We start from the raw sequence: 27,740 nt of genomic DNA, 5'->3' as shown, positions 1-27,740 counted from the left end.
AGGAGCGCGCTTGTCCGAAAGAGGGCACAGTGAGGTTGCGCCTGTGCTGCCCTGTTAAACACAGCGCTATCGCTTTCCCACGTGCTGGGACACCATCATCTGTGGTTTTTATTCTTAAAGAGCTCCCTCGTGGCATTTTGATCTGTACTCATTCGTGGGACTCCCAAACATGGTTTAGCAGTTAAGATCAGAGATGTATTTACTCTGGGGACCATTCTCATTGAGCACTTGGCTTCCAGCTTCCTAATTTAGAGGGTAAGACTTGTTACTAGCACAGACCTGATTTAATTATACAGGCTTTAAGTATGGTTTTGGACAAGATGGCCTCCAGAAGTCTTTTCCAACCTAAATTGTGTGATTCCAAGCCTTTTGGTTACACTCCTTGCAGTCCTTCTTGGGGGTGTAGAATTTACTATTCAGTAGTCACACCTGAATTCATTGTTGCCAATGGTAATTCTATTACTACACTTCCAAAAATAATTATTTATCGGGCTCAGAAGTAAAATCATCATATTTGTGTTTTAATCAGTTTAAATAAATAAATGTTAGTGTTTTATAACCTGATGTAGGAGTAAATTTTTTCCAGCCTGCTTGTGTAAGATTGTTCCTGTTAACTTAACAAGAGTATTTGTGGGAGTGCACAAGCATAAAGAGGACTGTCCGTGTTAGAAGCATTGTTAGGTGCAGTACATTTTCCTGTACTAGAAACTTGATGCAATTAATTTAGATATTAAGTGAAAACTAGCTTCATTTTAGTCTATACACCTGCTAATTATTACATGTTGGGAAATTTAGCTGACTAGAGACTGGAAAAGTACAAAGCCGTGGCTAATTCCAAGTCCTGCACCTGTAAGATAGCGTGTCCTTGGGCCTAGCTGGGTATGATAACAAATAGTGAAAGAGACATGAGAAAAGAGAGATGTAACCCCTAAGGAATGAGGAAGAGTTAATGGTATAGTTTAACCAATAGATTGCTTGGCTTACAGAATATTCATAAGCTTATTATTTGCTGTATAAGTGTTTGATGCTTTCTTCAATAAACTGGACGTGTGATGAACCAGCTGGTGTCCTGGTCCCCTTCCTTCAACAATTACATGCTGCTAACCTGACAGAATTTAAGTTTGCTGGTTTATAGTAAGTGCAAAATAGCTAGCTGTTTATGGGCAACATCATGCAAGAAAACCAGATTAACAGCTTTTTCGTTAAGGTTTTTATTTTGAAACTAGATTAAAGATGGTATTTACTGATTTATTATGAGAATCAAATCTGTAGGGGTTTTTAAAAGCTTTTATTTTCCTGTGGTTAGTTAAAGAATATACAAGAGGAACAAGTTACAATGCTTTTTTTTTCAATATTAATGAAAAAAAAAAAGTCCACTAAACCATCACTTTTTGTTTGTGAAGAGACTTTGCTTACACCTAGCCTTAATGAAAGCTATATCACCAAATATCACATTGAACTGTTGTTAACCCACTTACAATCACGTGCGGGCTGTAGTTCAGTGAGCCCAAGAGGCTGAATGAATCCTAAAGGAGGTTTCTGGGCAGGACCTTCTTGGCAGTGCTTCAGTGTCATACCCACTCCATGGGGGAAAAGGAATGAGCAGCCTCTAAGGGATCTGGTCTGCCTGGGGTTAGGCACCCAAAGGGGCCATCTTTTTGAAGGTCTGAGGCGTGTGGTGACCTTGTTCCCACGGCTTTGAAAGCTGGGCACTTCCTGCAGTGTCTCTGCTTTGAGGTGCCTGAAGCGCAGTCTCACTTTGGTGATTTAAGGTTAACACACGGCATCTCATCCGTGCTGCCTCGACCAAAACTGCAGCAACAGCTATGAAAGCATGGAAAAGTAGAGTAGAAGCTAAGAGTTTCTTTGACTGGAACTAAAGTATTTTCAGGTTTTATTTTTTAATAATAATTTTTAATTAAGATTTTTAATATTATAACTGAAATCACATCACGGATGTTTGAAAACCGTTGTTTCATCAATGATTCGTAGGTAGAGTATTGTCCCCAGGTTAAAATAGGACCGTGACTTCTACATTAACATAAAGGAACTGCATATTAGAAGCAAATGTTGCTTCAAATATGTAGAAGGTTTCATGTTTTTAATATGCATTGATACTTTTTCAGGGAAAAAAGCTTTATATATAAGCTTTATTTCCTTATAAACATATAAGCACTGTACTACTGGTATTTTGAATTTTTCTGTTAAATGCAATTCAAATCATTTTAAATTAGAAAATGCGCAAAAATTGGGTTAACTGCGTGTAACTGTTGAAACTGTTTTAACTCACTGATATATTCAAAGATCTAAATAGGCAGTAGATGTGGACTTTTTTCCCTCTCATAATGTTACCAATATATTTAGTTTAATTTCACATCCTACAAATCAAAAATACCAGGGTTTCTAAAAACTTGGTCTTAATATTTCTTCTTCCTGCTCTCCTGTGCCATTCACATAACTGTGGAAGGGGCTAGCAGCGGGCCTGTTAGCTAAAGGAGCAAGAAGTAAGAAGAAGAAGCTGATAAGGAGCTTTCTCCAAGGCCGTAACCAAGGAGATCGAGAGAAGGAAGATAAGAGCATTCTGCAGCTGGATGAAGCATTTTTAGAAAGTTAGGTGGAGTCAGAGTAACTTTTCACCAATGGCATGGTATTGAATTATTGTGGCCAATAGCTAAGGTAGAAGAAGGGTAAACAACTGGAAAGTGTATAAAAGATCAGCCATTTTCATTAATAAACTGTTGCCAAGTGTTACCAACTGAGACTGCTTGTGGTCTCTGCTTTATGTCGTGACCGCCTCGACTGCGACATTTTGGTGATCCCCGACGTGATAAGAGCATAGTCAGTGGGGGCCCATACGGGGTCCTAGCAATTGGCAACCGTGACCCACTGGGATGTAGTGGGGGAGGCGGCGTTGGTGCAGCTCAGAGTGGCAGGTGGAAGCCACAGGGAGGTCCGGACCTGATTCACTCCAATCAAGACACCTGGAAGTAGGTGAGCCACCAACTAGTAATAATGGGACAAAATTTATCTAAAGAGGAAGAAAGTGTTCTGTCTTCATGGAAAATTTTGTTAAGAAATAAGGGAATTAATACGTCAGACTATGAGCTTCGTAATATATTGCTGTGGGCTAAATCACAGAATTTTGGCACTGATCCTGACACAGCATTTAGTGTTAAGGCATGGAAGAAAGTCGGGGACAGACTATGGCAAGTCATTCAAGCGGGAGATAAAACAGCTGTTGATTTAGCAGTAACCTGGAACTCGCTCTTTGAGGCTTTAAAGGAATGGAAAGTAGAGAGAGAAACGGAGCAAGATGCGGACGAAGAGTCGGGGCTGATAACAGAACCTGACGGGGGGGCTGAGGCAGAGGGGGCCTCTGAGGTAGAAGGGGGCTCTGATTGGGAACTTGGTGAAGAAAGTTCGGATGCCATGGGAGTTACCCGGCACGCTGCCAGAACTTCTGGGAAAGCTGCCAAAACTTCTGGGCAACCTGCCCTAGCCTCTTCTTATGAGACCCCTAAGCCTCCTTATCTCACACCTGCACAGCAGCTCCAGATGGTGCCTGTATATACTACACCGCTACGCCAGTTAGCTGAAATGTCTCTAGCAGAGAGAGAAACCCAGCCATCTTCCCCCCCCCCCCCCCCCCCGCTTCCCTCCTCTCTGGCAGTGCAGGGAGAGGTTTTCATGCCATGGCTTTGCCAGCATTCCCTCAAAGGCCAGAGAGCTCCAGAGCAGAACAGCTTTAGTGAACAAGCACTCAGCCCCTGCAGGCCCCTGGCCTCCAGGATGGCTCCATTTGCCATGGATCCATCATCAGGCAGCAGGAGCTGAGTTAGAAATGGGCTCCCTGAGCCTGGACCACCTCCCAGTGCCCAGACAGCAGCAGAGCAGAGGGGGCTGAGCCCCACTGAGCCCGGGCTGTTGGTAGAGGCAGCAGCCTTGGCCAGCAGCTGCTTTCTCTCCCTGTGTGGCAGTTGTCACCTTGCAGCTCTCAGTCTGTGGAAATGGAACACAGTGCTGAGTGTCACAAGGGGAGCACTTGGGCAGCAAAGTCCTGTGCTCCTGGGCCAGGGAGTTTGGGAATTGCCAAACTCTGTAGGAGCTTTGTGCCTGCACTGAATGGATTTCAAAGCTCCTCTAGGTGCATGGGAAGGAAACCACAGAATCACAGTATGGTAAGGATGGAATGGACCTTAAAGATCATCCAGTCACAAGGCCCCTGCCATGGGCAGGGACACCTCCCTCTAGAGCAGGGAGCTCCAAGCCCCATCCAGCCTGGCTTGGAACACTTTCAGGGCTGGAACCTCCACAACTTCCCTGGGGAACCTGCTCTAGTGCCTCACCACCCTCACAGGAAACATTTCTTCCCTAATATCTATTCTAAATCTCCTTTCTTTCCATTTCTACCATTACTCCCTGACCTATCATTACAGGCACCAGAGATGTTTTAAACTCAGCAAACTGGTGGCTCAAATTGGAAAGCAGCCCAAGGAATGGGTTAGAAATTAGAAGTCAGCCTCAGGGGATATGTCCTGAGGGCAGAGAAGGGTGCATATCTTCTCCTGCAGCATCAGGAGCTGGTTGCATCCAGCTCAGAGTCGGGGACTAGCACTGAGGCAGCCTGGAAAATCCAGTGGGGCAGAGGGAATGATTGTACTGCAATGGACGTCTGTCCCCAGGCTGTGAGAGCAGGCTGCCCCTGCAGCTCAGAGGGGAAGGCCAAGGACCCTTGGTTGAACTCAGCTCTCCTACTCTGAACCTTGGGAATGTTTTTGTCAACATCCCCCATGTCTGTGAGGTGAGCAGCAGGGCTTGGGATGGATCCTGATGGCTCCTGAGGCAGCAGCAAGCCTGGTGCAGCTGTGGACTTGCTGCCAACCTGGGCAGCTGTGAGCAGGGAATATTTGATGGACTGCTCAAATCTGGGGGGTCACGAAGGTGTGTCTGTTGTTCCTGAAGCCCCAGTCCCTGCTTTTGGGCAGCCTTCCTTAGGGATCAGCTGGGAGGCTTCCTGCAAAACAACCCCTTGGCACATGAAACCAGCACTGGCTCCAAAAGATGCATGTTCAGAGGCTTTTGTGGCAGTGCCAGACACACGGCACCTTTGGACTGGGCTCTGCAGAAGCAGCTGCAACAAACTGGCTGCCTTTGAGCTTCAGCCCACTGCCAACAGCTCCAAGTCAAGTGTCTCCTGCTTATTGCTGCAATCACAGGAAATCCTTGGGAGTTCTCTCCCTTGCTGACCAGTCCCTCAACACACTTCAGCCTCGGTGCATCTCTGGCTCTAGAAAGAGAAAAGTGTTCCTGGGAATAAAGCAAAGGATTTTTCTACCTATTTCCCTCCCCCCAAGTAGTGTCAAGCTTGCAAAAACTTCATGAGACAGCAACTGAAAGAGGTAGAAAATGAGGCATTGCATTATGCCCGACACTTCCAAAAGCTTGACTGTAGGAGGCAAAGACACGCTGAGTTTTCTCACCAAAAGATGATGCTGTCTGTACATTTTGATGCTGATGCCTCATTCTCAATGTATTGTTTTCATGGTCTGGGAAAAGGTGAAGGAGTAGATGGTGCTGTTGGAGCTGTGCTCACTGGGGCAGCAGCAGCTCTGGGGTGATTCCCTACGCAGCTGCAATCAGCCCACGTTGCTCTCAGCGCCAGCTCTCAATGCGCTTGGTGCTGCTGAGCAGAGGGGCACTGCTCTGTGTCCATGGGATAAGCCCAGGGTGACTGCAGTTCTGTGGAGTTACCACTGCTCTGCATGAAAACCCAAAGGCAGAACTTGTCCTGTTGAATCTTTTGACTTCTGCCATTCAGCAGCACAAAGCATCTTCTGCCTTTTCTGGGTGTTCATTGCATCATTAGACAATAACTCACAAGAAGGGAAGATTCCACACGTATTTCCATTTTGCTTTCTTGCTGCTGCAGGTGAAACTGATGAACCAAGGAGCTGTTGATGCTCCCTTCACCTGTCTCCCTTCAGCCACCAACCTGGGTTTGTGTTTCAAGTTTGCCCCCGAGGAGGGCATCATTGCAGCAGGTGGGAGCCAGGCTGTGCAGATCTCCTTCAGTGCCACCGTGCTGGGGAGCTTTGAGGAGGAGTTCCAGTTCAGTGTGGCTGGATCTCCTACGCCTGCCATCCTGACCATCAAGTAAGGACCCTGGGAGCTGGGTGGGCACATCTGTGGCTGTCTCTGGGACATCCCCCACCCACCTCCTTTTGGGGTGGAGCAGAGAAAAAAGGTGTTTCCTGAAGTCTTAGTCTCTGTTCTGATGCTGGCATTGCTTTAGCGTGAGGCTGCCTCCTGCCCTGTGTGGTAGCCGGGAGCTGGAATGACTCCTCCCTGCAGGGATCTCCCTGTGCCTTGGGCCATGGCAGGCAGTGGGATGGATCAGCTTTGGTCAGCAGCTGCTCTGGGATGTCCCACCTGAACACCCAGCAAGGCCCCCCGGGCTTTGCAGATGGGCCAGCCTGGCTGATTCTGCAGCAGCAGCAGTGTTTGTATAACCTTGTGTGAATAATCCGTGCCAGATGGGCAGCAGCAGCCTCAGCTCACCTCTCATGGCCATGCTGTGGGACACAAGCTGTGCCCCCAGCTCCTGTGCACAGAGGGCTCTGGAGCCTCCTTTGCACAGCCAGCAAAGGGCTGATGTGGGAGTCAGGAACTGTGCAGCAGGAACTGTGCCAAGGACTTGGGCACCATCCCGTGGGCTGGTGCCATGGCAAGAGACAATCCTGGCCCAGCCAAAGGGAGAAGGGTGGATCATAGGGGAGGCAGAGCTCAGTGCTCAGCACCACAGCAGCGTGAGGCCTTGTCCCTGCCAGCCTGAGCCATGTGCTGCAGGATAATGGAGTGGAAGCAGGAGAGCTGATGCTGGCTGCTCTGCAGCTTTGGAGCTGGGCTGCTGCTGGTGGGAGGCTCTGGCTCAAGGCCAGAATGAAGGAATGAAAGCAATCTGCACTGGATGATACCAATGAGATAAGGGAGATGGATAAAGAAGAACAAGGAAGTTATTCCTTAGCAAGAGAAAAGTGGTGAGCAGGTGTGCCCAAAGTGGAGAAACAAGGATGCTGGCTTTGTGTTTGGAGGAAAAGTGCTGCTTTTTTAGTTTGGAAATCAGGAGGGAACCTTTCACCATCAAAGGTGATTCTCCTCTGTCCCTCCCCCAAAGTGGTCATGGGCTGTTTCTGCATAAGCAGCTTTCTCCTTGAGCAAGGGCAGGTGTCTCTTGTTGAGATGTGCAGAACAGAGCCAGGGGCAGTCCTGTGAATGCAATAGAGGACACAGTTCACTGCTTCTTGATTTTGAACCAAAAGGCAGAGTGGGCACTGATTGGCATCAGCCATGAAATCAACTGGTGAGTGTTGTGCAGCTTCAAGTGCTGATTTCAGTGGATGTTGGTGGCTTTTGGAGTGTGTCTGCTGAGTTGAAGGACAGGTGAGGTGCTGTGCTAGATTCAGGACAGCCAAGTTTGGTTGTTGAAGCTCTTGCTCTTGGCTGTGCCAGCTGGTGCACTGCTGACAAGCTGGTCCTTTCCTCTAGGATTCTTCTGTGCCCTGGGTAGAACTGTTGCTGCCCTTTTCAGAGGATGTTTGGGAATGCCCTGGATTCGTATCTCAGAACTGTGTCTGTAATGATTGTGTGGGTCAAACTCTCTTGAGAAAGCTCCTCCATGGGAACAGCAGTTCTAGCTCAGGAGGAGCAGAGCAGGGAAGCTGTGGCTGGAAGGGCTGCTTACAGAAGTTTGTGGGGACACCTTGATGTCCATGCCATTGCAGATGGGGAAACTGAGGCACGGAGCCATGTCTGGGTGTTTGTTCAGCGTCCTTCATGGGACCCCCAGCAACCTGGAGGCTTCTCCTGCCTGCCCTGTGCCCAGAGCCCATCAGGGGCTGTTGGCTGCTGCCCCTTGGCTTGAGCTGCCTCCTGTGCCCAGGGCCCTGTGCTGAGCACACGGGGCTGTGTTGGTTGGGTAAGATGCAAAGCTGTGTTTCGTATCAGGTACAAACAGGCAACGCGTTGTACTTGTGAATGCGAAATGTGTGGACCCCGACAATGGGAGAGCTGTGAATTCTAATAATAACTGAGGAGAATAAAGCATGGAAAAAGGCCTTTGAACCTATCTTTTGTTTGCAAATTAACCCTAGTTGATTTAGGAGCTTTGGAATTAAAATGTTAAAGATGTTGCTTTTTGCCTGCATTTAATCCATAAAGAGTTCTGCAATAATAACCTTTTGAAGTATAATTTTAGAATATTACTTGTATCCTTGAAACTATAGCTTTGGAAAATATAAAAAGGAAATATGCTTATCTCATGCCTTATTGAAGCAGAGAAAAACAGCTTGAGAAAGGAAGATGAACATCGCCTCAAGGATTTATGGTTTTGACTAAAGGGAAACTGGACCGCCACCATCTGGGATCCTCCTCAGGGACCGGTGGTGGCACCTGTGGGAGCTTTGGTGGTCAAGGAGGGCGTGGTGTTTTGCGGAGAAAAGAAGAAACCTCACAGCTTTGTGAAAGTTGTAAAGCCGGAATGTTTATGACAGTGCAAAGGCATGTGTGCCTCAGGGAACTTCAGGTCTCTTTTTATCTCTCTCTCTAATACATGTGCATGCAGTTTCACAATAGGTTCATACATATTCATTTTTATTGGTTTCTGTGACTTTTACCACCAGTTCCTTTTTATCAGAAAAAATTCCGAGGTCAGGCTGACTTGCCCTTGGAGCAGTCCCTGTCTCTCTCTATCCTCTTCTGTCTCCCCCCCTTTATCTCTGTCCTTCTCTGAAGTAACTTCACAGAGCTTAGGCCTTGCAGCCTGGCTAAATAACTACGATTTCTAACCACAGACTCAACTCAAAAAATGTACATTTCACCTAAATTAAAATGGATTTCTATCCTGGAAAATTTTCACTTTGCCTCAGTGGTGGCAATGGAACGCAGGTGTGGCTGGGACACGCTGCTCTCTGTTGACACCCACCACTTTGCCATGGCTCTGCTGGCCAGGTGAGAGCCCCTTCTCCCCACTGCCTCTGACATTTGTGCTCTGTGCCCAGGTGTCCCACACAGTCCCCGTGCTCATGGGCCAGAGGGCCTTGTCACTGAGGGACGGCCAAGCACACTGGAAACGGCTGGGAGAGGAGGGTGCCCATGAGCAACCAACTCCCAAATGGCCCAGGCCCCTTGCTGGAAGGGTGCTGGGGAAAGATGGGAACTCTGTGAAGTCACTCCTGGGAGAGGTTTGCCCCACTGGCTCAGGGTCTTGTTTCCTTTTCCTCTCGTCAGGATACTTTGCCATTCAGCCATACACTATTGTTCTGGGATTGCATTCTACCTGCTCGCCCTGCTCGGCAAAGAGATGCCATACTGGGATTTCCCTGCCCTGACATTCCTTGTGGAGGTGAGCCTCAAGGCCAGCGCTGCCTGGCTGAGCTGCCTCCCAGCCCTCTGGCCTCTCGTAGGCACAGCTGCCAGGACAGTGCCCGTGCCCTGTGCTGCTGCCTGGGCCCAGCCCTGTGCGGCTCCGGGCTCCTGCCAGCCGGCTCCCCTGTCATTGCCCTGTGCCTTTCAGGTCCTCGAGTGCCTGGACTTGAGGGAATGCAGTGACAGCGTTCTGGAGATCCTGGCACAGAACCTGCAGAGCGAGCACATGGCCAGGCGTTACTTGGCACTCCGAGGCCTCGTAGTGCTGGGCAAGAATCCCTTGATGGTGAGAAGGGGCAGTGGCTGAAGTCGTGCAGGCAGCGTGGGGTTGGGCAACGCAGTCGCTTGGCCTTGCCTGGGCTTTGGGCGCTGGGGCAGCTGCTCCCAGCTCTCCTGCCTCCCGCTTCAGCTGCCCCAGTGCTTCGGGACAGGCCTTTGGCCTCTGGGCCCTGCGGCAGCAGGGCAGCCTTTCACAAAGTTGCAAACATTTTATTTTCACCTTCATAAACAAGATCTGAGTGACCAGTTGAACGTCTGTGGGCACTGCTTTAATTTAGTCCCAGTATTCTGAGCCCAGTAAGTTCAGGCGTGTTTGCGCTGCAGGAGAAGGGGAAGAAGTTGCCAAGAATTGAGGAGAGAAGGATGCCTGCTGTAAGAAATGGAAGCCCAGAGTGGTTCCTCCCTAATGGACATTCCAGCAACTCCTAATAAAAAAAAAGAGTAGGAAATTAATGTAGAGACTAATGCCAGGTGTTCTGGAAATGACAAGGGAAATGGTGAATAAACACATGGCACAAAGTTTCTGCTGCTTGAGTTTGTGTCTCAGAATCCATTGCTCAATAATGTGTGTGGGGACTTTAAAACCACTCCTGCTGTCATGAACAGCTGAGAGTATTTAATACGTTTTCATTAAAATGTTGGACAGATTTTCTTTGTTGTCTTGAAACAACTTGGTGGGACCTTTTTGTGGACAAACGATATATAGAATACGCAATGCAATATATACAATATATTGGTAGTGTACAGGGATAAGTTCAGTCACTGACACAAAAATGAGAATATTTAAGTTTGTAATGGTAACATTTTTTTTGGAAAGCCAGACCATAGGAACTACTTGGAATCTGCTTGTCACTGATTGCAGCTCCACCTAAGTGGAATACATAGATACATGAATATTTACAGTAATAATCCTTGTAAGCTTGGAAGGAGTAGGTTTTTTCTTACTATTGCATATTAGTAGGCTGGTTCTGCTCTTTAGACATGGCTGAATTCAGAGACAATTCAAATTTCCCTCTTTTTGAGCTGCACAGCTGTAAATAAAGTTGAGTTTCATTTGCTGGAGGAGACAAGTCAAACCCAGGGTCCTCACTGGAGTGGCTGCACTCGGTTGACCTCTGTGGAAATGGCTGAAATTCTAATTTCCTGACGCTTCTACTGTTTCATGAGGGCCTCGTCGCATGCACAGCCCTTTCTCTTTCTTATCAGAGGTTCTCACCATCAGAGAAGGCACAAAGGAGCCTCCCTCTTCTACAGCACATAATTTCAAGTATCTTTTTATTAATCTATTCACAATTGTTATTGAACTTTCTTCTCCAGTTTATAAACCCTCTATTTTAAATTGCTTTCTAGCACTAATTTGAGTGCATGTTTATGCAGGTTACATTATTTCAGCTTTCATCTGATTCCAGGATGTGAAAGGTTTCATTAATTTATTGATGTAAGATCATAGGAAAAATTCCAGTAGTAATTATTGGTAAAATAATTGCAGTTTCTCTGCTAGCTGTTGGTAGTCTAAATCAGTCTTTTTGTCCCTGTGCTCAGAACACAGCATGCTTTTATCTCTTCATTTTCTTCTGGAGCTGTAGGTACTCCTGCTTGCCAAAGCCATCCTCTTCATCTTCTGTTTAGTCAGATATTTGTGCCTTTTTCCTGTAGATTTGCCACTCATCTCTTTATATTTCTAGGCTATTGCCACACTTTGGGGTGGAACGAGCTGAGAAGTTAAATGCTTTTGCTGCCAGTACCACTTGATTATCTGGAGGCCTGGCCTTGTCTGTGGGCTGTGAGGTAGCTCAGGGATAGCCAAGATCTCAAGGTGTGGATGGTGTGCCAGATTTGGGTATAAAGGGAGGTGTGAGAGAGGAGATCCAGTGTGTGTGAGCAGGGAGGCATGGCAGGAGCACAGCACTGAAGTGACATGGCAGCTGAAAGCAGCAAAATTCTAAATATTTGCAGCATAAGCTGGGAATCTGTGCCCCCACAGGTTAAATTTTGTGGTGCTTTTCACTCTATTATGAAGAAGCGAATGAAAAGTATTTCTGAATTGTTTTGATCTTCCTTACCTCTGAACTCTCCCAAGAACACTTTTGTTTTCTCTTCCAAAGTTCCATCTTTCCCCCTTCTCTAGTGGAAAGTATAGATGTTTCATTTTTGTTTATTCTTCACTATTAATGCATTAAGTTTCTCATATTCTGCACTCAAAAGTGCTGAAACAAATTGTTAAATAATGTATCGTGCTAGATGGGTTGGCTGAGAATCTCTGAATTGATGTCATACTGCTAAACATTGTGGAACAATGTCCAGAGCTCTCTGTGGGGATGTTGAGGCTGGATGGGTGTGAGCGTGGCAGTGGCACAGGGTGGGATGGATGGATGGATGGATGGATGGATGGATGGATGGATGGATGGATGGATGGATTTACAGGAGGAATGGGATTATTCAGCAGTGTTTCCTTCTCTCCCTGCAGCCTTTCATGTCCCCCCGGTACCCTGGAGGCCCAAGGCCACCTCTCAGAATACCCAACCAGGTAAGGCTGGTCGCTGCTGCTCTGCTGGCCCAGGGTGAGGGTTCTGTCCCTCTGCTACTCACTTCTGTGTCAAATGCTTCAGTCCCTGCCCATCCCTGCTAGATGTACAAATTATATTTATTCCACAGTAAATATGGGGATTATTGGTGAGAAACAGGTCTCATGAAGTGCTCTGTGGCTCCCAAAGACACTCTGGCAACTTTCTAAAAGCTCTGAATTCCCAATTTTCTCTCATTGCCATCTAAGGATGTGCAATGCCAGCGAGACAAGGATGAGTAATGACCTGCTGTTCGTCAGCAGGGACCTTTTCTGGCCCATCTGTGAGAAGAGGGTTCTGGAAGTAGAGAACATTTGTGTTTTCAAGTTCTCCATAGTGCAGAAAGAGGAGGTGAAAGAGTTGTCAGCAGATGAAAAGTTAAAGACAAGCAGACAGAAAAACATCAGTGGAACTCTGAGAGGAAAACTAGGTAATTTACAATATTGGGAAAAGTAGAAAGAATAAATGGAACAGGTAGTTTGGTTCAACTTTGGTTTCCAGGACTGCCTTTTGATTGTCACACTATATCCCAGCCTCATTTCTGGCTATTTTTTTATATTTGTGTAACACAGTTTCAACAAATTTGTCATTACTTTTGATACACTATCACCAGAACTTATGAAATCTAAATTTCAGTGAGCTGGGTGTATCAGGTGGCAAGACTTGTCCAGGTGATGTTTGGGATCAGGTAAAGCTGCCTGTACCAGGGCTACTTCCTCACCAAGGCCCTGAGGGACTTCATTAACCTTGATGAGGTGATCATCTGTGCAGTGCCATTAGTACTGCACTTAATATCTGATAACATTTTACTGCTGTAGCTCAGTTCACTCCTGATTTTTGCACTTCCCAATACTATCTGAGCCAGAGGTGTCTGAGCCCCTGAGCCAAGGGTTTGGGTTTCACACCCTCTGTGCCTGAGCTCAGTGAATCCTGGCAGGTGGGATGTGGTGGCTGAAGTGCTGCCAGCCTGCAGGTTTGGTTTCAGAAGTGTTTTTGTCTGCACACTGTGGTATTTGCAGTGCAGAGTGGAAGGTAACCCATAATCCCAGTGAACTGCAGCTCTTGCTACATTCACATTATGCCAAATTCATTAATTGCTGCTTTAGCAGCACTGATATTACTCAAGGTACAACGTGGATGGGCAGGGTGTGGAAGCAATAAACTGTTGTGCAGCTTTAAGGCCCAAATTTTGATTAGGTGGTAGTTTGGTGCTGGGATTGTGGAAAGGGTCCCTGCCCATGGCAGAGGGGCTGGAAGGAGATGAGCTTTAAGGTCCCTTCCAACCCAAACCATTCTGACATTCTGCTCACTCAGGATACATTTTAACTGAAAATGTGATGGTGCTTTGAAATGCTAAATAGCACCTCATGGATCAGCTACAAAGATCCATTCATAAAAGCATTTTTCCACTTGACCCAGCTGCAGGTAAAATCCTGTAAAATGAGCTTTAAACCTAATTCAGTAAATCCAGAGGGCAGATTAATGTGGGAATTTAAAAGCACATTAACACCTGACTCAGAGGAAACATCCAGGAATTAGGAATGAAATGTGTGTGCTGTGTCTTTAACATGAATTTCAAGGCATTCTGTGTTTCTCCGCTGTGTTTTCCCTGACTCAGGCCCTCGGAGGTGTCCGGGGAATCAGCCCCTCCTGCCCAGCGGGATGGACCCCACACAGCAGCAGGGTCAGTGTGACATCTCCACAGTGCTGATCCTTAGGCTTCTCTGTTACTTGGAAAAGGATAATTCATTAAAAGTAGCTGTAGAAGGTGATTGTGTCTTGCATAACTGAACCAGTTGTGTATTGCATATATAATGTATTTTATATTTTGTTCACAGGTCATCCAAACATGGGTGGGCCGATGCAGAGGATGACACCTCCAAGGGGAACAGTGCCATTAGGACCACAGGTACTTTCTATCCTTAGTGACAGGCCTATACTTAGTCTATATTCTCTGTCTTTGCTTAGCTTGGAGATTCCCAGGACTTGTTTTCATAATCCCTTTTTAAAACAAACAAAAAAAATCTGTTATGACTTGCAGCTGTACAAAATTGAAATGAAAAATCTGTCATTTTCATAAATATCTGCGATTTAAAGAATAACCCTGTCACTTGCTTTCTTAAGAAAAGTGGTTTTTGTAATCAAGGACTGACACTGGCAAGGCAGACCTGGAGTGGAGTCGGCGTTTCCTCCTCCTCCTCCTCCTTGCTGATTACGCTGTTTAGGAGGAAGATACTAATACCTTCTAACTTTGCCCAAAATACCTCTCCAAATTCTGTAAACTTTTTCTTTCATCCAGTGTTGATCTAAATTTTGGCACAGGCAGCAGAGATTTTAGTGTAAAGTGAGATGTCCAGGCAACCGTTTGTCCCCCTGAGCATCTCTGGCTCTGTCCCGGGGGGGACAAGGACAGGCCTAGTGCACCCCTGGAACACAAATCCAGGAGTTTCCTCTGTGTTTTGTCTGCACTCCAGTCAGCAGCATATGGGTGGTGGTGTCCCCCACAGGAACAGTTTGTTGTGTCCACACTGCATTTTTGCTTCCCCATTTCAGATAATCTCCCTGGTGGCTTCTTGTTTGAATAACAACTAGACTCTAAATTATTGAATAGCTTTGTCTTTCAAGTCTGTTCACAACTGTCTGTACAGTTTTGGGTATTTTTGCTACAAACCAGTTGTGCAGTTCTTCACAATCTCTGCTGAGCGACCAGCAAAACATATATAAATATAAAATAAAATAAATTTTCTATTTTTTTAATGAAAAATGAATTTTTTTTTGTAAGTAGTGCAGTCAAGCTTTGGTCATGGTATCAGGACATAAACTCAGATTTTATGGGTGTTGGGTATTTAATTTTTTAGCATTGCTAGGACATTATTGACCATATTAAATACTCTTCATTTCGATTATCAAAGACCTGGGGTAGTGGAAAGTGTCCCTGCCCAGGCCAGGGGTGACACTGGATGGGCTTTAAGGTCCCATCTTGGGATTCTGTGATTTATTGGAATTGAATAATGGAAAGAGAAATGTAATAGTGCATTAGAAAAGTTATATCATGTGTTTTAATTTTATACAAACATAATGAAATCTAGGTAGAAAGAATACCATTTAATATCTCATAATCTTAGTAGGGGGTTCTGATTTTGAATTGCCTTGGTTTAGAAGTTGACCCTTGCTGGCCATTAACTTGAACTCAATATGTGTAAATAGTATAATTCCCCCTGAAACCACGTTAACCATTCTTAGCCGGTTTCTGTTGTTTGTGTTGTTTCTCCCTGGGGTTAATGATCCCAATTTTTAGTCAACAGTCAGGGAATCCTGAAAGCATGAATGGCATGGCCTGTCGTAGCAGCAGCAGTTGTCATTGAACAGGGATGTCATTAACCTGCTGTCCTTTCTTTCCCCCTCCCCTTTGGTTTTGTTTCTTTGTTTTGTGGTAGTCTGACCCGTGGTTGTCGTGCAGAACTGTGGAGGTGCCATGAGACCCCCTCTGAACGCTTTAGGTGGCCCGGGGATGCCTGGGATGAACATGTAAGCACAACACAAATCCTACTGAAAAAGAGAAAGAGAGAGAAGAGAGAGAGAGGGCAGAAGGGACCCAGGGCAGCCCCCAGGGTCCCCATGCCCGGGGCTGCTCTCCCCTGCTCCGGGCCTGCAGCCAAGGGCCAAAAACAGCACTGACAGCAAGGCCGTGAAGAGAGGGGGAGCGGGCGAGCACTAAAAGATAAAATCAAAGCAGAGATTTGATGACTCTCCAAACCTCACAAAGCTGTTTGTTTTTCTTAAGTAAGAAGGTTTTTTTAGTTTTTTTCTTTTGTGTGTTTTGTCTGCTGTTAACGAGAAGGTTTTTTTCCTGAAGAAGAAGTTTAGAAGGAAAGCGAATAGTAAAAGCCAGCTAAGCCAAACGAAAACTTTAGGGTATTAGAATAGGTTGGCTTTAGACTATTTATTGGCCAAACAAGGGGATGTTTGTGGAAAATTCAATATATCAGATCATTGAAAATTGATGACCACAGAAAAGTCACTCTAGCAAAAGAAATCAAAAAAGAAAAATATATATGCATATAATAACCCAGGTACCAGTCCAAAAATTAGAAAACAGTGTTAAAATCTAACTGGTGGGGTAATGTATTAGAAGAAATTAGGATCTTTCATTTGTGTTACAACTGTTTTTATATTTCTTACTTGTGTAATCCCCTGTTTTATTTTGCCAGCATAGTCCAGAAGATGCAAGTAGATAAAAAAAATATTGCTCAAGCCAAATGATTTGCAAAGAACAAGAGTCAGGATTGTGAAAAATGCACGTCTTTTATGATTGGCTTTTCGCAAATATTAAAATGAATATTATATGTGTTGTGTTAGAAACCAATGCTGCATTAATTCTCTTAAGTACTGTGTTAAATATAGTTTTAGGTTATAAAAATTGTTAAAATAGAAACGATGCTATGTAAGATGCTTTGCTTAACAGAAAGGGCTCACAGAGAGATAGCAGCCACAGGACACCTGAATCTTTCAGAGAAAGGGAATTTATTGCCTTCTTATCGGAAGAAACGAACTTCTTCCCGGCTTGAAGGTGCTGTTAAGGTTAGAAGGAAGAAGTTGACACTGACCAGACAGAATCCTGTGTTTGAATGGCATTTATGCATCATGTATGAAGTGTATGAATATGCAACGGGCTATTGTTTTTAAGGGTTAATCCTTTGTTAATGGGTGTCCTTTTTTGGGCTCGTGCTGCCCAGAAAAGGTACCCGGACGTCCATAACTCTTTGTTTTTATTGTCTCATATTGTCTTAATTCAATTTGTCCAAATTGTTATTACTCTAATTGTGTTACTATTCTTTTTAACTATTTTATTCCTTTTAAACTTTTAAAAATTTTAAAAACAAGTCATTGGCGTTACAGACCTCTGTCGGGCTGAAAGAAAATTTTATAGATAAGAAATAACAAACAATACTGAAGAGTGAAAATTCTTCATTTCTGCTTTGGAGCGCAGCCTGTCTGAAGGGCATCCTGCCAGGCCTCTGCCACCAAAGGGGGGGGCCCCCACAGCCCTTTAAGATCCCGAGCAGCTCCTGAGCTGTGCCCAGGAGAGCACTGGTAACTTCCCTGGGCAAGCAGCCTGTGGGAACTCAGCACATCAGGACTGATGTGCAGAGTCACCGAGACAACCCTTGGGGGGCTCAGAAGTCCTGGAATGTTGCCAGAAGTGTCTGGTGGCTGGACTTTGATCCTGCACAGGACGCAACACCTGTATGAGGATGGGAGGATCACACGGGGATAAATGGTGAAGGGATAGGTTAATTATAGTGTGAAACACAGGTTTTGGGATCTCGGTACAGGGGGCTTCTAGGAGATAAGATGGAGGAATTAGGGCATGTCCTGTCCTTCTTCTTCTTCTTGTCATCCATCTTCGATGGTGATGGTGGCACTTTGAGATTGGTTCTGACTGAATGTGCACTTGTCAATAAGGGTGAAAGGTATTGGGAGGAAAAGGTAAATATCTTACACGTAGTTTTTGGTATAAAAATAAGCGGCCGCCCCGAGGGAGTCAGAGTGTGCTCATGGCTGGCTTGCTGTGTGGACCTCTGTCGGGCCGGGAGAAAATATTGTAGATAATAATTAATAAACAACACTGAAGAACTGAAAAACCTGAAGACTCCTTTCGTCCTTTGGAGCGCGGGCTGCCCCAAGGCCATCCAGAGCCTTACCAGGCCATTTCAACAGCCGAGACGGGACAGCAGCCAGCACAGTCTGGAAGAGGACCAGCGACGGGGAAGAATATTCCCCAGCTTCTGCTGAAAAAAGATTCCTACAGGTGGCAGTGGGAATTTTGGGGGGATTTTGGGTTATTTGGGAGATTTTGGGGGTCCTGGGGTCATTCTAGGGGGGGTTTGAGACATTTAGGGAAGATTTTGGGGGTCTCAGGGATCTGGGGGGGTCCCAAGAGCTCACGGGGGTCATTTTGGGGGGATTTGGAGAATTTTGGGGGGGCTCAGGGAGGTCCTGGGGATTTTTGGGGGATCCTAGGTGGATTTAGGGGGGTCCTCCAGGGATTTTTGGGGGGATTTAGGGGCATTTGAGGATTTTGGGGGAGATTCTGGGGAGATCTGGGAGGCATTTGGGGAATTTTTGGGGGGATTTGGGGATTTTAGGGAATCCCTGAGAGGTCCTGGGGGACTTTTGGGGGCTCCTCCGTGGATTTTGGGGGGATTTTGGGGAGGATTTGGGGGATTTGAGGGGATTTTAGGGGGGATTTTGGGGGATTTTGGAGGGAGTTTGGGAATTTTGGGCAGTCCCAAAGGAGACTGGAGGTTCCCAAAGCAGTTTGGGGGGTCCTGAGGGAAATTAGGGGGGATTTTGGGGAGGGGGGTGGTTTGGGGATTTTTGGGGCGTCCTGGTAGGATTTGGTGGGGGGGGTTGGGAAAATTTGGGGTATCCTAGGGGTATCCTGGGGAATTTTTGGGGGGTCCTGCGGGGATTTGAGGGGATTTTGAGGGGTCTCAAAGAGGTCTAGAGGTGATTTTGGGGCATTTTGAGGGGTCCTGGGGGGTTTTGGAAGGATTTTTGGGGGGATTGGGGAATTTTAGGTGGATTTAGGGGGATTTTAAGGGAATTTTGGGGGCTCCCAAAGGAGTTTGGGGGGTCCTAAGGGGACCCTGGGGAAATTTAGGGGAGTCCTGGGGGTATTTGGGAGATTTTGGGGGGTCCCAGGAAGATTTTGGGGATTTTTTAGGACACCATGAGGGTCCTGGGGGGAATTTTAGGCAGTTCTGGGGGGTCCTGAAGACATTTGGGGGATTTTGAATGATTTAGGAGAAATGTTGGGGATTTTTAGGGTCATTGGGGGATTTAGGGGGGCTTTGGGGGATGTGGGGGCAATTTTGGGGGGTCCCAGGGAAGACTGGAGAATCCCAAGGGGTCCTTGGAGGATTTTGCGGGGGGGGGGGGATTTGAGGGGGATTTTGGGGGATTTGGGAATTTTGAGGGGTGATATTGATATTTCAGATGGTTTGGGCTCATTTTCAGTGATTTAAGAGTGATTTCTGTGTTTACAACAGAATCATTACAAAAAATGTAAACTTTAATCTTACTTAGCTTCTGTTTTTTCCTAAGGGTCTCATTGCAGAGTTGCATTGGTCCCTCACAGGAAGAAGAGGGACCTGGTGCCTGCCTGTCAGGCACCAGCGCAGGGGTGAGTGGCTGCCTGCAGGGTGGTAACTATGTCCTTGTGTCTCTTTTGAAGCTGAGAAATATGCTGGTGTGCCCTGCAGGACACAGTCCATGGATGAAATTGTGTTCGGAGAGACTGCCAGGTACAAACCAGCTGACAACACTCAGATGTTTCCCTTCTGCGGGCTCTTATTTGGCAGAGATAAACTGAGGCATTATAAAATGGGAGACAGCAGACCCGTGGACTTACACAACCACAGGGCTGAGTCTCAAAACTGCTCTTTTCTACCTGTAACCTGACCCATGCAGAGAGCAGATCCATCTCACAGGGCAGAAATAAACTCTTGTTAACGTCACTTGGCAGTTGGGATGCCTGGTGAGAAACTGATAGCATCTGGCTCCGGCTTATCAGTTCTGCTTATCTCTGTTAAATAAGCAATACTACCTATAAAACTTACTGTTATCAGTGTTTTTATTGCTGCAAGGTCTCTTTCGGTTCACTTCTTAACATCTGTCTCTTTCAGCTATTTTATAAAAATGATAAATGTTTTACATTCACTGAGCACTGAATTAACTGAGTCTACAAATAACAGAGGACTGAACTTGTTTTACCATTTCTCATGGTTTTCATGGGATAAAAGACACTGTAAGAGGAAACAGGCCCTTTATTCCTAACCCATACCATTACAGAAAGCTAAAGCCATTACTTTCTGGGTTTAGTGTGGTTTCACACAGGGCAATCTAGGAATTAAGGAGAGGTTAGATAGGATAGGCTTGGTTGCAGGGGACAGTGCACATGCAGTTTTTGTGGCTGTGAAAACAGCAACGCTGGCTGATGGCAGTTAAAAACTGTTCATAAGTGTAAAATAAGCATCCACTCAGACTTGAGAGTGTTAGGGCAGTGCCCATTAGAGTAAGAACTAAAGCCAGTGACAAAGAAGAGAACGTGATCATACCAAATCTGGAACTCAAAAGAGAATTTCTTGGTCTGTTTCACAATATTGAAGTGTTTGTCTTGTCTTGATTTGCTCTGTGTTTTTAATTTTGTCCTTAGGAGAAAATCCTGTTTGTGAAAACTAATTAAAGTTAGGGTAATGTTTCCCTTTCAGGTGTAATAGTTCAAAGTTAGTAGTTTCAGAGCACTTTTCTGTCTTGTTTCCATGACAGCAGAACAGAGCTTCTGGAATATGATGAAAATACTTTTCCTTCCAAATTTGTTTCTGAATATTTCTATTTCTTCTCTCACTTGTAATACCAATGCTCCATTTGTAATAAGAATTTCAGGTACCAATCTTGTAACTGTGAAAGAAATTATTTAAGAAATTATTTTTCTCTGCTAGGTCATCTGTGGAGAGTTTAGTTCAAGCATGGCTTAGGGAAAAGGGCCATGAAGGCATACAGTTGAGAGAACAGTAAAAGGTAGTTGCAAAGCAGTTCCAAAAGCAGTTCCCAGGCTGATTTCTATAAACAATTAGGCTCTCTCATGCATCACTTTATAAACAATAAGGTTCTCAGACAGTCTTCCCATAACAAGCGAAACACCCTCTCTGGGAAAAGATGGCACCCTGGGAACAGATATGGAAGTTTTGGGAACCTTTCATATCACAGTGGGAACACTGGTTTTGTTTTTAATAAACAATTATAGGTATTGTAAAACAAAAGGAGTGGTTAGATTTTTCTCTGTTAGCCTATCGTGAGCTTGGATTTTGTAATATGCATGAAGTTAATTAACACTATTATATAAAGTGGCTGATCAATGAATAAATCCGAGTTCGATGCATCAAAGGATGGTCGTCTCCCTTCACTTCAATAGTCATCCCTAACATCCTTCATGTAGTTTAGTGTGCAATTTCCTAAATTTTGCCACATCTAGTTCATTATACAAACATCTTGCATAAATAAAAGAGCTCTTGCTTCTCTCTCTGGTAAATTAATAAAATAGTTTAAGTAAGTGGCTTACTGGAAGGTTTATTTACCTAAGCCAGGTGACTAAATCTTCTGCAGGGATTAAGTCTTCTGTGTTTATTATGTAAAGAGAAATTGTCACACATCTATATAGTTCAAAACTTATCTTCTCCTGTAATACACAGCAGTTCAGTGTATTACTGAACTGCTGATTTTAAATTGATACATCTGATTTTAAATTGCATTTATTTAAATGTTGTTAGTCTTCTGTCTGTGAATGATAGTCACTTCATTCTGGCAAATTTCTGATAGTTTTAAGTGGAAGTGTGGTGTTGTGTGACTTCTGCCCCTGCAAATCTGTAGCTTTGACCACTCTCCTATCTGGGAGGGAGCTGGTGGCTCCCTTAGCTGTGCAGTTGGGAACAATTGCCTTAAGAGTTGTGCTTTTTCTTTGCAATAAATAATGCAAAAACTGCTTCTGAACATATTCTGCAGAAGCTAATGAGGGCTGTGCACCTGCAGCTGGCCTTGGTTCTTTGCACTGACCATTTCCCCTGCCCTATGCACCCAAAGGATTCCACCTTGGGTTTCTTGGGTGAGAACAAGAAAAAGAAAATTGCTGTCTAGTTTGTTGTTCCTGTCAGGTCCTCTGGAAGAGCAGGTTTCCTGTTTCCCATTTCCCATTTCCCATCCTACTTCTGCAGTGGAATAAGCAATTTAAGTAAGCCTTTACCTTTAAATGTCCCAGCTTGATTCATTTAAATTAGTAAGCAACGACTACTACTACTACTACTACTATTATTATTATTATTACTAATTTCGAAAAAAGGTTTGCTCCTCTTTGCAACATGGAGCAGGTGCTTTAGGAATTCCAGAAGGAAAGAAAATACCTCCTCATTTAAATTTATTTTGATGACATAATAAGGAGAATTTAAAAGGTAACAAATAATAAAATAAATAATATAATAAAAAATTAAAACATAGTAAAATAATATATAGTATAATGAAATCACATTAGATAATTGTCTAGTACTCCATAATCTCAAGAATTTTTACTAGATAATAAAGTAAAAATTCTGTTTAGTTGTTTGTGTAGGTAAATGGGGAAGAGTGGTTTTCAGAGGGATGAGGTTAGCACAGAAGGGACAAGCAGTCCTGTTCTTGGCCAAGACTTGGAACATGAATTCTTTCCCCATCCAAGAGCACTTTTTCCCTGGAGTTATCTACTCATGTGCACACCCCTGTGTGCCAGAGGTGCTTGTGGAGTGTATCTGAGTGCTCCTGCAGCTGTATGTACTCCGTGATTTCTGCAGGATGTGCTTGTGAGCAAAAGCCAGAACTCCTGGGTGTACCTGAGCACACCTGCTGCCATTCAGACACCAGCAGAGAGAAGCATTGTCACCATTAAGGTTGTGCAGTGGCTCTAATTTTATTGACCAAGTCTGACTGGAGAATAACAGTGTTGAATTGAACAGTGAAAAATTCACTTTTTTCAGTGAATTCTCAGTGCAGCGTGGAAGACACAGACTGATTAATGAGATGTTCTTCACCACTTTTAGGAGTACACAGAGAGGCAAACTCAAGCCCTTATAAAGCTGCTTGTTTGCCTGCTATAAGGTCTTACGCTTCTTAACAGGGTTGGAGAAATTCTTGCCATCAGAGCAAAGGTGAACATACAAGTCGAAGCCTGCATGGAGGTAAGAGATCAGCACTCTTTTTTCTAAAGATATTGAAGGAATAGAGCAGAGGTGGGAGCAGCAGAGGAGCACAGCGTGGCTTCAGGTTTATTTGCTCCAGATATCTGCAGATATCTGAACAATAACACTGCCTAATGGCACTGCTTTCAGAGTGCTACAGTTGTGTGTTTCCTGTGAAATAATCCATGTCAGAGTAGCAGCTGGGCCCCAAAGAATTGAAGCCTTTGGCAGGTGTAGTGGGTAGGATGGGAGAGGTGGTGTTGGTCCAGGCCAGATCCACAGAATAGGTGAAGTTCAAAGCATTTTTGAAACTTTTGATACAAATGTACATATCTCAGGTGTACACATGATCTTAATCTTCATACTGCAGGCAGTATGCAATGCCTTGCCTGATCACTTCAAATCAGAACTGAACTTTGGGGGTGCTTTTTGTGCATTGTGCCTGTGTCCAAATCCCATCGTTATTAATGGGAGTGATGCATCTCACAGGTAATGTATTCCAAAAGTTTCTAAAAATTAGAAACAAATCAGAATTTTGGTGTGTGTCAGGCCTATGCCACAGGTTCGAATCCAGTGTTTCACATGTGTTTCATTTTGCTTTGCACCCCTAAACACACTTTTTTTGCACGTACAGACCTTAGAAACTCATTCAGATGGGGGCTCTGAATGCCACAGAAGAAAATGGAAGATAATATCCATAAAACTACCTTTAAGTGTCTTTCCTGGTTTTGTAATTTTACCCTACAAGTGATGCTAAACAAACATAAAAGTTGTGGTACTAAAAAACCTTTCAGAGTTGACTGAATATTGTGATCACCAGATATGTATTAGTGATTAGAGCAGGTTTTTTACCTTTATGCTTTAGGTGTAAGGGACTGATAAAAACTGCACCGTACTGTCTCAAATCAGTTGACTATGATGTAAATACTTCTTTTGTCTCCTTCTTCCACCACCTTCTTCCTCATAGGTTGGCATAGAGGAGACAGTAGAGGATGTTGTAACGAATGATGAAAAGATTGTGAGTGTGACATATGCAACATATGAGGCTAAACCAGTTGGTGCTGAAAAGGTATTTTTCCTGCTTTCTCCTAAGCTTGGAGTGACTGAGTTTCTGTGAAATAACCCACCTTTTCTGGTCATGTAACACAGCAGAAGCACTGTTTATTCTGATCAGTGATAGGAAAAAAGCATTAAGTTCAGACTTTTTGAGATAGAGTCTGGGGGTTTATTTCTAATTTGTTTCTCTGAAATGGTTAGGTTGTTGTTGCTGCTGTCATTACTATTATTATTATTATTATTATTATTATTATTATTGTTATTGTTATTGTTATTGTTATTGTTGTTGTTTTATTGTTATTGTTTCCATTTCTATTTCCATCTCCTTTTGCACATTTGTTCATTATAGAAGTGAGGTCTTTGAGGCCTGCAGTATTGACGGAGACAAGCCGTGAAAGGGAGATCCTTGTGAGTCTCTCTCCTTTTCAGAAGTTGATTGCAGAGTGGGCTCTTTTATCTTTTACTTCCCCTCTTGGGGAGGTTGTTCAGACAGAAGACATTATTTTTAAGCTCACTTCCAATCTAAATTTGTTCTTTGCCATTTATGTTGATTGGTTTTCACACCAGGGTTGTTTCTTCTCCCCAGTGTTTGGAAATCAGTTATGGTACCAATGGCCTTCACATCACTGTGTCAGACAGGCACAATCTTTTTAGAATTTTCTTGTAGGGAAGGCCAGACACTCCTCAGACTCTCCTAAAAAAACACTCCCTTTGTATTACTGCGCCTGAGTGGGTCGCAGCTGGTGAGAGAGAGACGGTGAATCTTGTTTCTTGAATCAGAAGGCTTGATTTATTAAGATATTATATATAATACATTAAGACTATACTAATAGGAATAAAGAGAGAGGTTTGCAGAGCAGCTAGGCTAGGCTAAGAATCAATAGAAAGAATCTACAACAAAGCTGTGGCCAAGGACTGAGTCCCTGGCTTACACTTTGTGATTGGCCCTTAATTATAAACAAGAAGCATGAGCCAATCACCAATCAAAATAGGTGCCCCTGTTGCATTCCCCAGCAGCTGATAATAATTGTTTACCTTGTCTTCTGAGGCCTCTGGCCTCCAGAAGACGCAGAAATCCGAAAGAAAGGATTTCTGTGGAGAAATGTCTGCGACACCTTTGCATTTAAAATTCTGCTTTCTTGAATGTGACATCATGGATCTGACTTTCCTGTCTGACTGCATGTGTTATGACAGCACATCTGGCTGTCATAAACATCCACTGGAGATTGGCAGAGTCATCCCATGAGCAATTAATACATCCAATCACTACTGCTCTCTCTTCTGTGAGGATGTGCCACAGTTTGGAAAAGAAACAGACTGGAGCAGTTTTGCTAAAACTAAAGCCCAGCTCTTGTCTCTGAAAGGCTAATGGCTAAATTTCTGATAGCACTAAAATATTATCAAGTAAGAATTGTTTGTTCCTACTTTGATATCATACTCATAACATAAACCTGTTCACCTTTTGCCCAAATTTCTGGGGACATTAATTCAGGATTAAATTGGTGATGATTAACTAAGATTAGGCTTAAGACAGGAATGTCCCAGAGGGAGTTTGAGAGTTCAGTTCAAATTCCATGACAAACTAAAATCTCAGAGACATTGAAGAATATTTTTTTCAAATCCACTTTTCTAAACAACTGTTTCTAAGGTTGAACAGAGAGAATGTCAATATAACCACCATCTTAATATTTTAACTGGGCCACATGGGAAAATCTAGGAAGCTCTTGAAAAGGGCTGGAAAGGAGGCAATGAATCTGGAAGAGGGTTAGAGGGAAGAGTCGAAGGCTGAGAAACATTAGTGGCTGCACTGCAAGACACAAAATGTTGAATTTGTCTGTGGTGCACTGCTTTGTGCATTATTTTAATGCTTCTGAGGCTAGGCCTTCTAGACAAATCTCACAAGTGATTGTTCAGTGTCACCTGTGGTGTAATTATCCACATGGAGTAATTTTCTTTAAATTACTACATTTGCTTTGGATGCAGTTTGTCATTGAACTGAAATACACAGGAATTAGCACTGACACCACTGACCAGTGCAACTGTATTTATTTTCTGGTTCAAAAATTCTATCCTCAAACCTTCATATTAAGTTCATCTTTTCCTGTCTTTTTTATTTCTTGTTTTTTTCTTAAATGAGAACTGTCTTCAACACTGTGTGCTGTCATGGATGTTTGTATTTAGAAGCTAAAAGCACTTTGTCATTGAGTTTTAATGAATGATTCTGAAAGGATAATGCAGAATCTCTTGAACTTTATACCCCGTGTTAGTTGTATTATTAAACTTGTCATCTTGGACAGCTGATAGGAAAAAGCTGTAGAAAATGCTGATGCCATTTAAAGTTCAAAGTGCACTTTGTTACGATTGTGACATTCAGAATTGTTGTATTTTTTTCCTCTCCATTTGCACAGATTGAGTAAAAACCCATAGAGCTTCAGTCTCCAGAAGACCACCTGGAGTACTTCCTGGCTCTGGAGAGGAGCATAATCCATATGGGCTATTTGGAGGTCTTTCAGAAGGTGATGCAGGAGAGCAGTAAGGAAGGTGAGTTTTCTACTCAGCACAGAAGGTGGAACAAACACTTATGAGCAGCTGGAAGGAAGGAAAAAAGCAGGCAAAACATCTCCTTGGGGTTGTGGTGTCAGGTAGAAAAGTCTGTGCCAGATTTGTGGGTAGAGGTGCCAGAGGTGTGTTAGGCAGTTACTCTAACAGAGTGGTATTTCTTTGTCTCTCAGAAAGTCCAGATGTAAAAACACAGGGTTGAAGGCCAGGTGTGCATTAAATAGATGTGAAATGCAGATCTTCATGTGGTTCTGTGTGTGAGGTTTCACCGGTTTACAGCAGTAAATAAACTTCTGTGACACTAGTTGTGATGTAGACAGAAGCATGACATTCATTCAGGCTTATGGCCATGTCTTTGCCAGAAAGGAAAGTAAGAACTATGTTTATGCCCTGAGATGATTCCCAACAAGCAGAAGTTTTATTATGTGGAGGTCAAAACAGGTAAAAAAGTTAGAAGAGCTGAACAAAGAAACAGGTTCCTCGTTATTTATGGCAGTAATTTCTGTTCTTAAAGAAAGTTGTGCTTGTAAGTTGTTGTGTTCCCTCACAAAAGAAATTACTCAGAGCAGTTAGGAAAATATGCTGGTATTTGGAAAATCTGAGCTGTAGCTCCATGTATAAATAACAGGCATTGTGTGGTTTTACTGAGGAGAGATTAAACCTGTTATAAACAAAGATCTAACCTTAACAATTCAGTAAGACTTTGTAGAACTGAAGAGTCATGTTTGGTACAAGAAAACAAGCTATTTGTCTTCATGGTAACTGTCTCACAGGGTTGCAGTTTAATAACCTGAGTGACAAATCAGAGGTTGATGGGTTTTGTCTCCACTGCCTTTCCTGGAAATTTCTTTGAAGGATATTATTGTAGCACTAATTCACCTCCTTAAGGAGACAGAACAAGCAGAGTGGGAGAAGAGAGGAGAGAACATTGTGTGTAAAGGCTGCTAGGGAGCAGCATATGTACAAATCATACCCTGAAAGTGAGGTTTGTTTGACGAGTGGATCTTAGGGAACACCTTGAGTAGGTCCAAAGTACAAGTTAGTCATATGTGTCCACACACTTACATAATCACAAAGTTAGCTAATTATG

At 44.0% G+C, this 27,740-nt stretch overlaps 1 protein-coding gene across 1 annotated transcript in view; it reads left to right on the top strand.

Moving 5' to 3' along the window:
- The first annotated feature begins 3,012 nt into the window (after positions 1-3,012).
- The window catches only part of LOC131095392 (acetyl-coenzyme A thioesterase-like), a 37,924-nt gene continuing 13,196 nt past the window's right edge, over positions 3,013-27,740 (top strand). The window contains 11 exon segments of the mRNA XM_058043086.1: positions 3,013-3,564; positions 5,930-6,153; positions 12,170-12,229; positions 12,476-12,696; positions 13,286-13,298; positions 13,885-13,950; positions 14,105-14,175; positions 19,495-19,576; positions 22,975-23,035; positions 24,003-24,104; positions 26,500-26,632. Coding sequence (XP_057899069.1) covers positions 3,013-3,564; positions 5,930-6,153; positions 12,170-12,229; positions 12,476-12,696; positions 13,286-13,298; positions 13,885-13,950; positions 14,105-14,175; positions 19,495-19,576; positions 22,975-23,035; positions 24,003-24,104; positions 26,500-26,632 — 1,585 coding nt within the window.

The sequence above is a fragment of the Melospiza georgiana genome, chromosome W, assembly GCF_028018845.1.
Source record: "Melospiza georgiana isolate bMelGeo1 chromosome W, bMelGeo1.pri, whole genome shotgun sequence".
In the NCBI taxonomy this organism is placed as follows: domain Eukaryota; kingdom Metazoa; phylum Chordata; class Aves; order Passeriformes; family Passerellidae; genus Melospiza; species Melospiza georgiana.
Note: the sequence above shows the minus strand (reverse complement) of the source record. Positions and strands in the feature narration are given on the sequence as shown.